Source organism: Tachyglossus aculeatus, chromosome 22 (genome assembly GCF_015852505.1).
Source record: "Tachyglossus aculeatus isolate mTacAcu1 chromosome 22, mTacAcu1.pri, whole genome shotgun sequence".
Classification (NCBI taxonomy): Eukaryota; Metazoa; Chordata; class Mammalia; order Monotremata; family Tachyglossidae; genus Tachyglossus; species Tachyglossus aculeatus.
Window position 1 is genome coordinate 1,664,364 of NC_052087.1, and position 12,690 is coordinate 1,677,053.

The 12,690-nt window shown below is 49.6% G+C and overlaps 1 protein-coding gene across 1 annotated transcript in view; it reads right to left on the minus strand.

Annotated features, from left to right (window-relative positions):
- LGI1 (leucine rich glioma inactivated 1) overlaps positions 1 to 12,690 on the minus strand; it is a 57,994-nt gene that overhangs the window by 32,656 nt on the left and 12,648 nt on the right. The window contains exon 6 of the mRNA XM_038764445.1: positions 6,654 to 6,725. Within this exon, the coding sequence (XP_038620373.1) occupies positions 6,654 to 6,725 (72 nt within the window). The remainder of the gene's footprint in view (positions 1 to 6,653; positions 6,726 to 12,690) is intronic.

The following is a 12,690-nucleotide window of genomic DNA, read 5'->3' on the forward strand; positions in this document are numbered from 1 at the left end:
CAGTCTTAATCCCCATTTTCCAGATGAGGCAACTGAGGCCAGAGAAGTGAAGTGACTTGCTCAAAGTCACACATCTGACAAGCGGCAGAGCTGGGATTTGAACCCATGACCTCTGACTCCCAAGCCCATGCTCTTTCCACTGAGCCACGCTGCTTCAAGCTAATCATGTTGGACACAGTCCCTGACCCACGTGGAGCTCACGGTCTTCGTCCCCATTTTACAGAAGAGGTAACTGAGACACAGAGACTTGAAGTGACTCGTCCAAGATCACACAGCTGAAAAGTGCCAGGGTGGGGATTAGAGCCCATGTCTAATATGTTGCCAACTTGTACTTCCCAAGCGCTTAGTACAGTGCTCTGCACACAGTAAGCGTTCAATAAATACGACTGAATGAATAAATGAATGAAGGAATGTCCTTCTGTCTCCCAGGCCTGTGATCTAACCAGTAAGCAAATTCAGAAATTATAGTCCTCTCGAGAGTTGTAGGCTTCTTTCTCGTTTTTAAAAGCTCTTCTGGAGCATGGGCTGGGAGTCAGAAAGACCTGGGTTCTAATCCCTGCTCTGTCACTTATCTGCTGTGGGACCTTGGACAAGTCACCTAACTTCTCTGAGCCTCAGTTCCCTCATCTGTAAAATGGGGAGTAAGAGCGGCAGCTCCGTGTGGGACAGGGACTGTGTCCTACCAGATTAACTTGCATCTACCCTGTCTACGTGTTTTGTTTTGTCGTCTGTCTCCCCCTTCTAACAATAATAATGATGGTATTTATTAAGCGCTTACTATGTGCAAATAATAATAATAATCAGGGTATTTGTTAAGCGCTCACTATGTGCAAAGCACTGTTCTAAGCGCTGGGGAGGTTACAAGGTGATCAGGTTGTCCCACGGGGGGCTCACAGTTTTAATCCCCATTTTACAGATGAGAGAACTGAGGCCCAGAGAAGTGAAGTGACTTGCCCACAGTCACACAGCTGACAGTTGGCGGAGCCGGGATTTGAACCATGACCTCTGACTCCAAAGCCCGGGCTCTTTCCACTGAGCCACGCTGCTTCTAGACTGTGAGCCCATTGTTGGGTAGAAACCGTCTCTATATGTTGCCGATTTGTACTTCCCAAGTGCTTAGTACAGTGCTCTGCACACAGTAAGCTCTCGATCAATACGATTGAATGAATGAGTGAATGAATCTACCCCAGTGCTTAGAACAGTGCTTGGCACATAGTAAGCACTTAACAAGTATGATCATCATCATCATCATCATCAATCATATTTATTGAGCGCTTACTGTGTGCAGAGCACTGTACTAAGCGCTTGGGAAGTACAAGTTGGCAACATATAGAGACAGTCCCTACCCAGCAGTGGGCTCACAGTCTAAAAGGGGGAGACAGAAGATGTCTCTGGGGAAGGGGAAGTCAGAGATGATAATTATTATTATTATCTATATTATTATTATTGCTTATAGGCTGCTTCCCTATAAATGTCAGGAATGTTGGGCAGTGAATCTTAGGAAAATGTGAGTTTCTGAGCCAGTCTGCATCCAGGCACAGGGTTTGGGCTTCTGGTGGTCGTGGGAGGTTGGCAATCCCGGAGCAGAAACTGCCTGCTGGCCTCAGGTAAACTGGCCGATCCTGCCCTGCTGCCCTTCCGCTTCTCCTTCTCCTCTGTTCCCCTTTTATAAATAATAATAATGGCATTTATTAAGCGCTTACTATGTGCAAAGCACAGTTCTAAGCGCTGGGGAGGTTACAAGGTGATCAGGTTGTCCCATGTGGGGCTCACAGTCTTAATCCCCATTTTCCAGATGAGGGAACTGAGGCCCAGAGAAGTGAAGTGACTCGCCCAAAGTCACACAGCTGACAAGTGGCAGAGCTAGGATTTGAACCCATGACCTCTGACTCCAAAGCCCGGGTGCTTTCCACTGAGCCACGCTGCTTTCCTGCCTCTCTGCGATCGCATCTCTGTTTTCTTTAAGGTGGCCAGCCCGGACCCATACAGCATTGCTCAGTGGAAAGAGCCCAGGCTTGAGAGTCAGAGGTCATGGGTTCAAATCCTGGCTCTGCCACTTGTCAGCTGGGTGACTTCGGGCCAGTCACTTCACTTCTCTGGGCCTCGGTTCCCTCATCTGTAAAATGGGGATGAAGACCGGGAGCCCCCCGTGGGGCAGCCTGATCACCTTGTATCTCCTCCCCAGCGGTTAGAACAGTGCTTGGCACATAGTAAGCGCTTAATAAATGCTATCATTATTTATGGTGGCTGGGCTGGGGCCAATCTGCATGCTCAAGGCTTAGACATTTCATCATTTTTATGCTCTTGTTGGAATAGGAAAAAGGTAATTTTCTTTTGTAGTAGTAGTTGCAGCAGTAGTAGTAGAAAGTAATTCATTCCTTCATTCAATCATATTTATTGAGTGTTTACTGTGTGCAGAGCACTGTACTAAGCACTTGGGAAGTACAAGTCGTCAACCTATAGAGACGGCCCCTACCTGACAATGGGGTCACAGTCTAGAACGGGGAGACAGATGACAAAACAAAACACCTGGTTAGGTGTCCAGTCATCAAGAGAAATAGAAGTAAAGCTGTGTGGCTCAGTGGAAAGAGCCCAGGCTTTGGAGTCAGAGGTCATGGGTTCAAATCCCGGCTCTGCCAACTGTCAGCTGTGTGACTTTGAGCAAGTCACTTCACTTCTCTGGCCCTCATTTACCTCATCTGGAAAATGGGGATGAAGACTGTGAGCGCCCCGTGGGACAACCTGATCATCTTGTAACCTCCCCAGCAGTTAGAACAGTGCTTTGCACATAGTAAGCACTTAATAAATGCCACTATTATTATTATTATTATTGTTAAAGCTAGATGCACATCATTGACAAAATAAATACAATAGTAAATATGTACAAGTAAAATAGTAATAATACAAGAAATAATAGTAGTAGACTAGTAAGAGTAGTAATACTAGTTCATTCATTCATTCAATCATAGTTATTGAGCACTTACTGTGTGCAGAGCACTGTACTAAGAGCTTGGGAAGTACAAATTGGCAACATATAGAGACGGTCCCTACCCAACAGTGGGCTCACAGTCTAGAAGAGTGGGCTCACAGTCTACTAGTTGTAGCGCTTATCCTATCTCACCTTGACTACTGCATCCACCTCTTTGTCAACCTCCCCACGTTCTGTCTCTCCCCTTTCCAGTCCTTATTTCACCGGGCCGCACGGATGATTCTTCTAAAAAAAGGATTCAGTCCAGGTCTCCCCACTCCTCAAGAACCACCAGCGGCTGCCCATCCACCTCCTCGTCAAGCAGAACAGAAACTCCTTACCAGTGAATCAGAAGCACTCAGCCGGCTCGCCCCATCGTACCTCGCCTCACTAATCTCCTACTGCGGATCAGGCCGTGCATTCCGCTCCTTTAGAGCCAGGTTACTGCTGTCCCCCAAGTCTTGCCTGCCTCGTCACTGAACTATTTCCTACGTCCTTCTCATAGCCTGGAATTCCCTCCCCTTCCAGGTAACCCAGACAGCCGCTCTGCCCGTTTTCAAAGGTCGCATCTCCTTCGCCTCTCCTCCAAGAGGCCTCCCCCCGATTAAATCATATTTATTGAGCACTTACTGTGTGCACAGCACTGTACTAAGCGCTTGGGAAGTACAAGTCGGCAACATATAGAGACGGTCCCTCCCCAACAACAGGCTCACAGTCTAGAAGGGGGAGACAGACAACGACAACAACAACAACATAATAATAATAATAATAATAATAATAATAATAATGGTATTTGTTAAGCGCTTACTATGTGCAAAGCGCTGTTCTAAGCAATGGGGAGGTTACAAGGTGATCGGGTTGTCCCACGGGGGGCTCACAGTTTTTATCCCCATTTTTACAGATGAGGTAACTGAAGCCCAGAGAAGTTAAGTGACTTGCCCAAAGTCACACAGCAGACATGCGGTGGAGTCAGGATTTGAACAAAAGATGTGGATGGGTGTCAAGTCGTCCTGTCTCCCTCTCTCTTCTATGCACTTGGATCTGTGACCCTTGGGCATTTGCTGTTCATCCCACTCTCAACACTACAGAACTTACGTACATATCTTGAAATCACATATTGTAACATTCATATTATTGTCTGTCCTCCCCATTGGACCGTAAGCTCGTCGTGGGCAGGGAATGTGTCTGTTCATTCATTCATTCATTCAATCGTATTTATTGAGCACTTACTGTGTGCACAGCACTGGACTAAGCGCTTGGGAGGGACAAGTCGGCAACATACAGAGACGGTCCCTACCCGACAACGGGCTCACAGTCTAGAAGGGGGAGACGGATGATGAAACAAAACATGTGGACAGGGGTCAAGTCATCAGAACAAATAGAATTAAAGCCAGATGCACATTATTAACAAAATAAATAGAATAGTAAATATGTACGAGTAAAATAAATAGAGCAATAAATCTGTACAGACATATCTACAGGTGCTGTGGGGAGGGGAAGGAGGTAGGGTGGGGGGGGATGGGGAGGAGGAGAGGAAAAAGGGGGCTCAGTCTGGGAAGGCCTCCTGGAGGAGGTGAGCTCTCAGTAGGGCTTTGAAGGGAGGAAGAGAGCTAGTTTGGCGGATATGCGGAGGGAGGGCATTCCAGGCCAGGGGGAGGATGTGGGCTGGGGGTCTGTTAACTCAATTGCATTCTTCTAAGCGATTAGTCCAGTGCTCTGCACATAGAAAGTGCTCAGTAAATACAACTGATTGATCGATGGTAGGGATAATAGTAACGGAAGTAGTAGTAGCAACAGCCCCTGGGACGATGCGCTGAACTGAGCTCTTGGGAGAGTACGATCACGTTGGTAGATCAGCGCTTAGAACAGTGCTTTGCACAGAGCAAGCGCTTCATAAATGCTATTATTATTACTATAATCCTTGGACTCAAGGAGCTTAAGAGGAGCAGGCATAGAAAAATGTCTAAATGAAGCAATCAGAATCAACAGTAGACTGTCAATCGATTATGCTCACGTACCCAGGATATAAATAGATACATCAGCAGGGGAGGTGGCTGCAGGATTGATGGGTCAGGGTTTGGGAATTAATCACGGAAGGCTCGCTAACAAAAGCAGGGTTCCGAGAGGAATGTGAACCTGGGGAGAGCCGCGGCCCGTTGGATTAGCCACGGGGTTTATGGGCCACTGAGATCACCAACCCATTCTCTCCCGGCTGCCTCCCTCCGGGACTTCCCCGGACGAGCCTCCAAACCCATTTCTTCTCCCTCGTGGGATCTATTGGTGTCGGAGTCACCTCACCCACAACACAGGCTCGAGGCCGTGGGAACGGCATGCCGGTCTCCCCCTCCCAGGCCTCCGGCTCTGCTACCCAGACCGGTGAATGTCCTTCCTGGGATTCGAGTCTCCTGCCCAGAATTTTTCCCTGTCCGGTCGGGATGGCCGGATCCTCGCTGGCCTGAGGTGACCCTGGACTGCCCAACCTCAAGCTGCTCCGCGCGATTTAGCCCGAGTCAAAAAGAAAGACCTGAGGCCTGAGAATGAGAAAGAACCGTTGGCCGAGGAAAACCAGCCACACGTTGAGATCGCAAGGACGGAGGGGTGGGGGGCTTGGAAAATGCCCAGAGTGTTTTGGTTTGTGTGCAGAAAAGACAAAAAGAGATACTCTGGGACAGAGGGAAAAATGAGAGGTCATTTGTGAGAACAAGCACGACTCTGGTGAACAAGGCTCCTCTTTCTGAACATAGTGATAATTGGCCCCGCTAAGAAATAGTCACCACACATACACACACAAAAATCTCCACTACTTTTAAGGACAAGCAAAGGGCTGTGGTCACTCCTTCTCTGGGAAAACATACCGAACGGCAAGAAGCAAATCTCGAGGAAGGGAAAGTAAATTTTGTTCCCTTTGTCTGACTTAGAGCAGGGAGACCTGACCAGTTTTCCAGCGTGTCCCAGCTGCGGTGAAATTTTAGCTAGAGAATTTGGGGCACCTATTGGATCCCTGTGTTCTTCTATGCTGGGTGCTCCATTGCTTCACAATCAGGGTGACAGGGACGATATTTTTGCTAGGTATTTCTAGGCGTTACTTAATTATGATATTGATTAAGCGTTTACTCGTTTACTGGGGGCTAAAGTGCTGTGTGAAGCACTGAGGTAGATACGAGATGAGCAGATCAGAGACAGCCCCTATTCCAAGCAGTGCTCACAGCCTAAGAGGCAAGGGAGGGTACGTACCTCACTAATTCTTATTTTGCAGGTGAAGAAATGGAGATCCAGAGAGGTTAAATGCCCAGGGTACTACATTTCATTCTCTCTCATTTCTTACTCTTCTATTATAATTTTCTCCATCTTAATTGTATACTCTTCCCCATAGTATTAAAAGTGACCCCAACAGTGATACTGCGCATATTGTTTTCCGGGATTAGTGTGGCGTGCACTTGGGTAGCAACCTGGCCCGACCGCCCAGCCTCTCCTCAGAGAAAAACGGTTTGAAATTTCTCCCACGTAGTCCCCGGGAACGGGCACCAGCCAGATAGTCCAAGTCTCCAGGGCCACCCAGGGTCAAAAACGGTAGCCGGCCGGCCAAGCTCCCCCAATGACCGGGCAAGTCCCAGCCCCAACTGAGCCCCACTCCCGGGGCCACCTTACAACCGGGTCTGGAAACCGATCGCTGCTCATCTCTTACACGTTTGTCAGTGAGTCCAGGCCTTTGAAAATGTCCTTTGGAAGAGTCTGGAGATTGTTGTAGGCGAGGCTCCTGTGAGGTAAAGAGAGACGGCGCATCAGTCCGGGCCGGTGGCCCAATCCGACGGAATTGTTTTCACGGTCGTTCCTGCCCACCTGCTCCCCGACCCGGAGGGAGCCGGCAACCGCATTTCCACCGACAGACCTTCCCGCTGCCACAAGAGCTGGAGCGGTAACACCTGGACTCCGCGATTGGCACCGTGGGGACCAGGTAAACTGAGTCGGGCAGAACAGCCACCCGCAGGGCCCAGGGCCTGCACGGTTGGTGGTTTCCCTAGGAAAATCCTGTTTCAAATTGTTTCATATTTGAAATGTACTATCCTCATGGAGATCAGAACTAATGTTTCCAGACCCCCAGGGGGGTCCCGTGCCTTCCCGGGTCTCCTGATCCACTTAACACCCCTTGAACGACAACGGGAATTGAGCTAGCCCCGGTTCTCCCCACCACCCCACCGCGCCAGGGCCTCTGGTCTTCCCCTCGTGTGTGTGGCCCTTAGAGTCCCCTGAGGGACTCATTTCCTTGGAAAAGAATCAGCGCGAGCATCTTCGTGGGGAGTAGTGAGGGGATTGCCCTGCTCCCCCCCCATACCGGTGGGCTGCTCTGCTCAGGCCCGGCCCTGGCCTCCAGCCTTAATCATCCTCGAAGGGAGGGTCTCGAGTGGGTGGCTGAGGGGTTGGGGGAAGTCTCGAGGGAGCCAAGGCGAAGGGGAGACCCAAATGTGGGTTTTCGCCTTCCAGCAGGCGATTCCTGGGAAGAGCTCCATCCTCCCAGGTCAGGTGGCCTAGGGTGGGAGGGCGGGAAAGTTGCCGTTGATCCAGATTCCTGCACTGGCTGAAGGGCCACAGGCAAGTTAGACTCCTCTATTTCCGCAGCTACAAAATGGCCACTCTAGCTGCTCACCCCTTGCCCCAGTCCGGTGCTCAAGGGAAGAGGTGAGTGGTAGGGGAAGGCGGAGCTAATCGATGCTTCACATCTGCACTTGAGGCAATGCGAAACAACGCTGCCCTGAAGCTCTGAACCCTGGTTCTGGTCTAGGCCCCGCCTGGCTGAAGCAGCCCTGAGAAGGGGCTCTGAGGCCCGGCGGGCTGGGGGCCGGGGGTCGTGGGAAGATGGCCGGAAGCTGGGGAGGACAGGGGAGTCTTGTGGCCTCCTCTCTCTGGGTACTGCAGGGAGGGTTAGCCCTCAGATGCGACGTGGGGAAGATGGCAGGGGGGCATATTCCAGAGAGCCCCCCTCTCTGAGCCACTCCCCTCAAGCTCACGTGGCCCACTGCCTCCTCAGCTCCCTGTCTGGAGCAAGAGGATGACCACGTGGCCAACGGGCTCTGTCTGGCCTGGTCCGGTTTCAGTTCAGCAGTGGTTCAACCTCTTCGGAGGCTTCGCCCCTCCGAAAGCCCTGGGGGGTGGGGAGGAGGGAGCGGGGACTGGGAAAGCAAGGAGGGAGGCGGACAGGGAGAGGACCGGTTCGGCTCAGGGACCACATCTGGCCAAACCCAGGAAAGGTGTGATGCTCTCTAGAGAGTCACCTCTCCTTAGGGTTTCTGGCTGTTCTGTGTGGCCGTCCCGCTTTGCTGCCCTGGGCCCATGTGGGTAGAATACTCCCATGCCTCTGCTGCCCCTCTCCTTCCCTTCCAGCTCCTCAGCCCTCCTGCTTCTTTCTTTGCACCTCTTTCTCTGTCCCCAACACTGTGAGCTTTTTGTCTGGTTCTTCTGTAATTCCCCAGCGCTTTCCCAAGTGTGGGGCACTGATAATAATAATGATAGCATGTATAAAGTGCTTACTATGTGCAAAGCATTGTTCTAAGCGCTGAACTAGATGACTCTTTAATGCTTCTTCCTCCTCCTTCTTATTGTCCAACTCCTCTTCCTCCTTTCTCCCTCCACTCCCATCCTCTCCCTCCTCCTCCTCCCGCCCATCCACTGGACTGAGACATACGATGGTGATTTTAGGGTTTGCCTGCAGGGAAGGAGCTGGTCAGCGGAGTGAAAATAATGGCCCCGATGGTTCCCACCCTGAAGAACTCCCGGGGAGACAACCCTCGGAAACACAACCCCCTAAGGCCCCAAGGACAAGCCACCAAGCCATCATTTTTCTCACCCATTTGGATCAGCCGCCTCTTTTCCTGCTCTTTTCAGGGTCTGTCCCTCTTAAATAAAACCCTCTCATCCCCCGTTGCTCTGCAAGTCTCTGCTCAACCCCATTCTCTCCTCAACACAATAATAATAATAATAATGTCATTTGTTAAGAGCTTACTATGTGCAGAGCACCGTTCTAAGCGCTGGGGAGGATACAAGGTAATCGGGTTGTCCCCTGTGGGACTCCCAGTCTTAATCTCCATTTTCCAGATGAGGTAACTGAGGCCCAGAGAAGTGAAGTGACCTGCCCGAAGTCACACAGCTGACAATTGGTAGAGCCGGGGTTTGAACCCATGACCTCTGACTTCCAAGCCCGGGCTCTTTCCACTGAGCCACGCTGCTTCAGCATCAATCCTCCCCACATTCAAAACCCTCGACAAAGTCACCTCCTCTAGGAGACATTCTTTGATTAATTCCCCCCACTTTCTCGGTCATACCACCCCAACCCACCCCTCCTCAGATTTCGTCTCTTTAGTTCTTCTTGACCGACTGATCCCCCTATTACCACATTTGTTAGCATGGTTATCCCACTTTGCGCATAATTTTCACCACCCCAAAACATGGGTTGGGCTATTATGTGGGGTCAAAGAAGACTGTGAGCCTGTTGTTGGGTAAGGACCGTCTCTATATGTTGCGAGCTTGGACTTCCCAAGCGCTTAGTACAGTGCTCTGCACACAGTAAGCGCTCAATAAACAAGATTGAATGAATGAAGAAGCAGAGTGGCTCAGTGGAAAGAGCACAGACTTTGAAGTCAGACATCAAGGGTTCAAATCCCGCCTCTGTCACTTGTCAGCTGTGTGACTTTGGGCAAGTCACTTCACTTCTCTGGGCCTCAGTTCCCTCACCTGTAAAATGGGGATTAAGACCGTGAGCCACCCCGGGGGAAAACCTCATCACCTTGTAACCTCCCCAGGGCTTAGAACGCTGCTTTGCACATAGGAAGTGCTTAATAAATGCCATAAAAAAATCCCGCCTCTGCCACTTGTCAGCCGTGTGACTTTGGGCAAGTCACTTCACTCCTCTGGGCCTCAGTTCCCTCATCTGTAAAATGGGGATTAAGACCGTGAGCCGCCCCGGGGGACAACCTCATCACCTTGTAACCTCCCCAGCGCTTAGAACAGTGCTTTGCACATAGGAAGCGCTTAATGAATGCTATCAAAAAAAAATTAAGTCACAGTAAAGGAAGCAGGAGAACAAAGATAAGAAAGAAAAAGGAGAAGGAAAGGAGGGGAGAAGGAAGGTAAGGGAGCACTTGAAACTTAATAATAATAATAATGGTGATGGTATTTGTTAAGTGCTTACTATGTGCAAAGCACTGTTCTAAGCGCTGGGGGGATACAAGGTGATCAGGTTGTCCCACATGGGGCTCACAATCTTAATCCCCATTTTACAGATGAGGGAACTGAGGCCCAGAGAAGTGAAGTAACTTGCCCAAAGTCACCCAGCTGACAAGTGGCGGAGCCGGGATTTGAACCCATGATCTCTGACTCCAAAGCCCGGGCTCTTTCCACTGAGCCACGCTGCTTCTCAATACTCAATATTTAATTCTCAATACTTCTGTTGTATTCTACATACAAGCGTTGCGTAAAGTAGACACCCAATGAATTAACTCCCTGTCCTTTCTCCTCTTCCTAACTCCAAATATCTTCACATCTCAGGGAAGAAACTCCCTCCCCTTCACGAGTTTATACATGTGGTCTGTATACATGAGTTTCACCCTCTTCCTCTTTCTTCCCTAATGCACGCTGCTCTCACTGCTCACAAAAATAACCTTGAATTTCCTCTTCAAAAACGGAGTATGGTCGGGGGCGGGGGTATTATGTGGCGGATGCAATTAGGCAAGTAAATGTGGCATTTAAGAGAAGCAGCGTGGCTCAGTTGAAAGAGCCCGGGCTTTGGAGTCATGGGTTCAAATCCCAGCTCCGCCAATTGTCAGCTGTGTGGCTTTGGGCAAGTCACTTCACTTCTCTGGGCCTCAGTTCCCTCAGCTGGAAAATGGGGATGAAGACTGTGAGCCCCACGCGGGACAACCTGATCACTTTGTAACCTCCCCAGCGCTTAGAACAGTGCATTGCGCATAGTAAGCGCTTAACAAATCTCATTATTATTATTATTTATATTTATTCTCTCACTCCCCTGTCTACTGACTCCCTACATTAGAGCGTGAGCTCCTCAAAAGCAGGAATCTTGTCTTGTGCTTCCTCTATATGCCCCCCCGGCACTTTATTAAACTGCTCGACACACAATGCTTAGTAAAGTACTCCGTACGGGGTTCTGCACACAGGTAGCGCTTAATAAACACTGCTATTCATTCAATCGTATTTATTGAGCGCTTACTGCGGGCAGAGCACCGAACTAAGCACTTTCATTCATTCATTCAATCGTATTTATTGAGCGCTTACTGTGGGCAGGGCACTGAACTAAGCACTTTCATTCATTCAATCGTATCTAGTGAGCGCTCACTGTGTGCAGAGCACCAGACTAAGCGCTTGAAGTACAAATCGACAACGGGTAGGGTTTGGGAAGCGTAAAGGAAACACTATTTTAGACTGTGAGTCCCATGTGGGAGGATTTTGTTTTCTTGTATCTATTCCGATGCTTAGCACATCCTATGTACTTAGCACTTAGCTTAACACTTTCTAATACTTGGTGACTACCAAGGCTGTTATTATTATAGTAATGCCATACTTCTCTCCTCACCCCCTATTGCTCAGTAGATTGAGGGGTACAGAAATGTGAGTCATCTAGGACAGAGAAACCCACAGCAGCAGTTCGTCAGTCCCTAGTTTCCACTCAGGTCGAGGTAGGCGAGGGAAAAGCGAAGCGGTGAAAATTCATCCCGACTTGTACGAGCCCGGACTTTCTCTCCTCTCCCCAGTTCCGCCCTTCTGGAAATGGCTGAGAAGAAGTAGGTTCGAGCAGCCCATTCTATTCTTCTGCTAGAAAAGCAGCGTGGCTTGGTGGAAAGAGCCCAGGCTTTGGAGTCAGAGGTCATGGGTTCAAATCCCCACTCCGCCAATGCCCGTCCCCCCGCCCCCAACTTCCCTAGCTCACTCTTCTCTGCCTCCTGGGGAGAGGAGGCAGGTATAATAATAATAATAATAATAATAATAATAATAATAGCATTTATTAAGCACTTGCTATGTGCAAAGCACTGTTCTAAGTGCTGATAATGATGGCATTTGTTAAGCGCTTACTATGTGCAAAGCACTGTTCTAAGGGTTCCCTGACCCACCCTCAGCTGGGTGACTTTGGGCAAATCACTTAACTTCTCTGTGCCTCAGTTCCCTCATCTGGAAAATGGGGATGAAGACTGTGAGCCCCCCGTGGGACAACCTGATCACCTTGTAACCTCCCCAGTGTTTAGAACAGTGCTTTGCACATAGTAAGCGCTTAATAAATGCCATTATCATTATTATTATTATTCTCTGGGCCTGTTACCTCATCTGTAAAATGGGGATGAAGACTGGGAGTCCCCCATGGGACAACCTGATCACCTTGTAACCTCCCCAGCGCTTAGAACAGTGCTTTGCACATAGTAAGTGCTTAATGAATACCATTATCATTATTATTCTCTGGGCCTGTTACCTCATCTGTAAAATGGGGATGAAGACTGGGAGCCCCCCGTGGGACAACCTGATCACCTTGTAACCTCCCCAGCGCTTAGAACAGTGCTTTGCACATAGTAAACACTTAACAAATGCCATCATCATCTTTATTACTATTATCCCAGCTCCACCAAGTGTCTGCTGTGTGACCTTGGGTAAGTCACTTAACTTCTCTGAGCCTCAGTTCCCATATCTGTAAAACGGGGGTGAAGACTGCGAGCCCCACGTGGGAC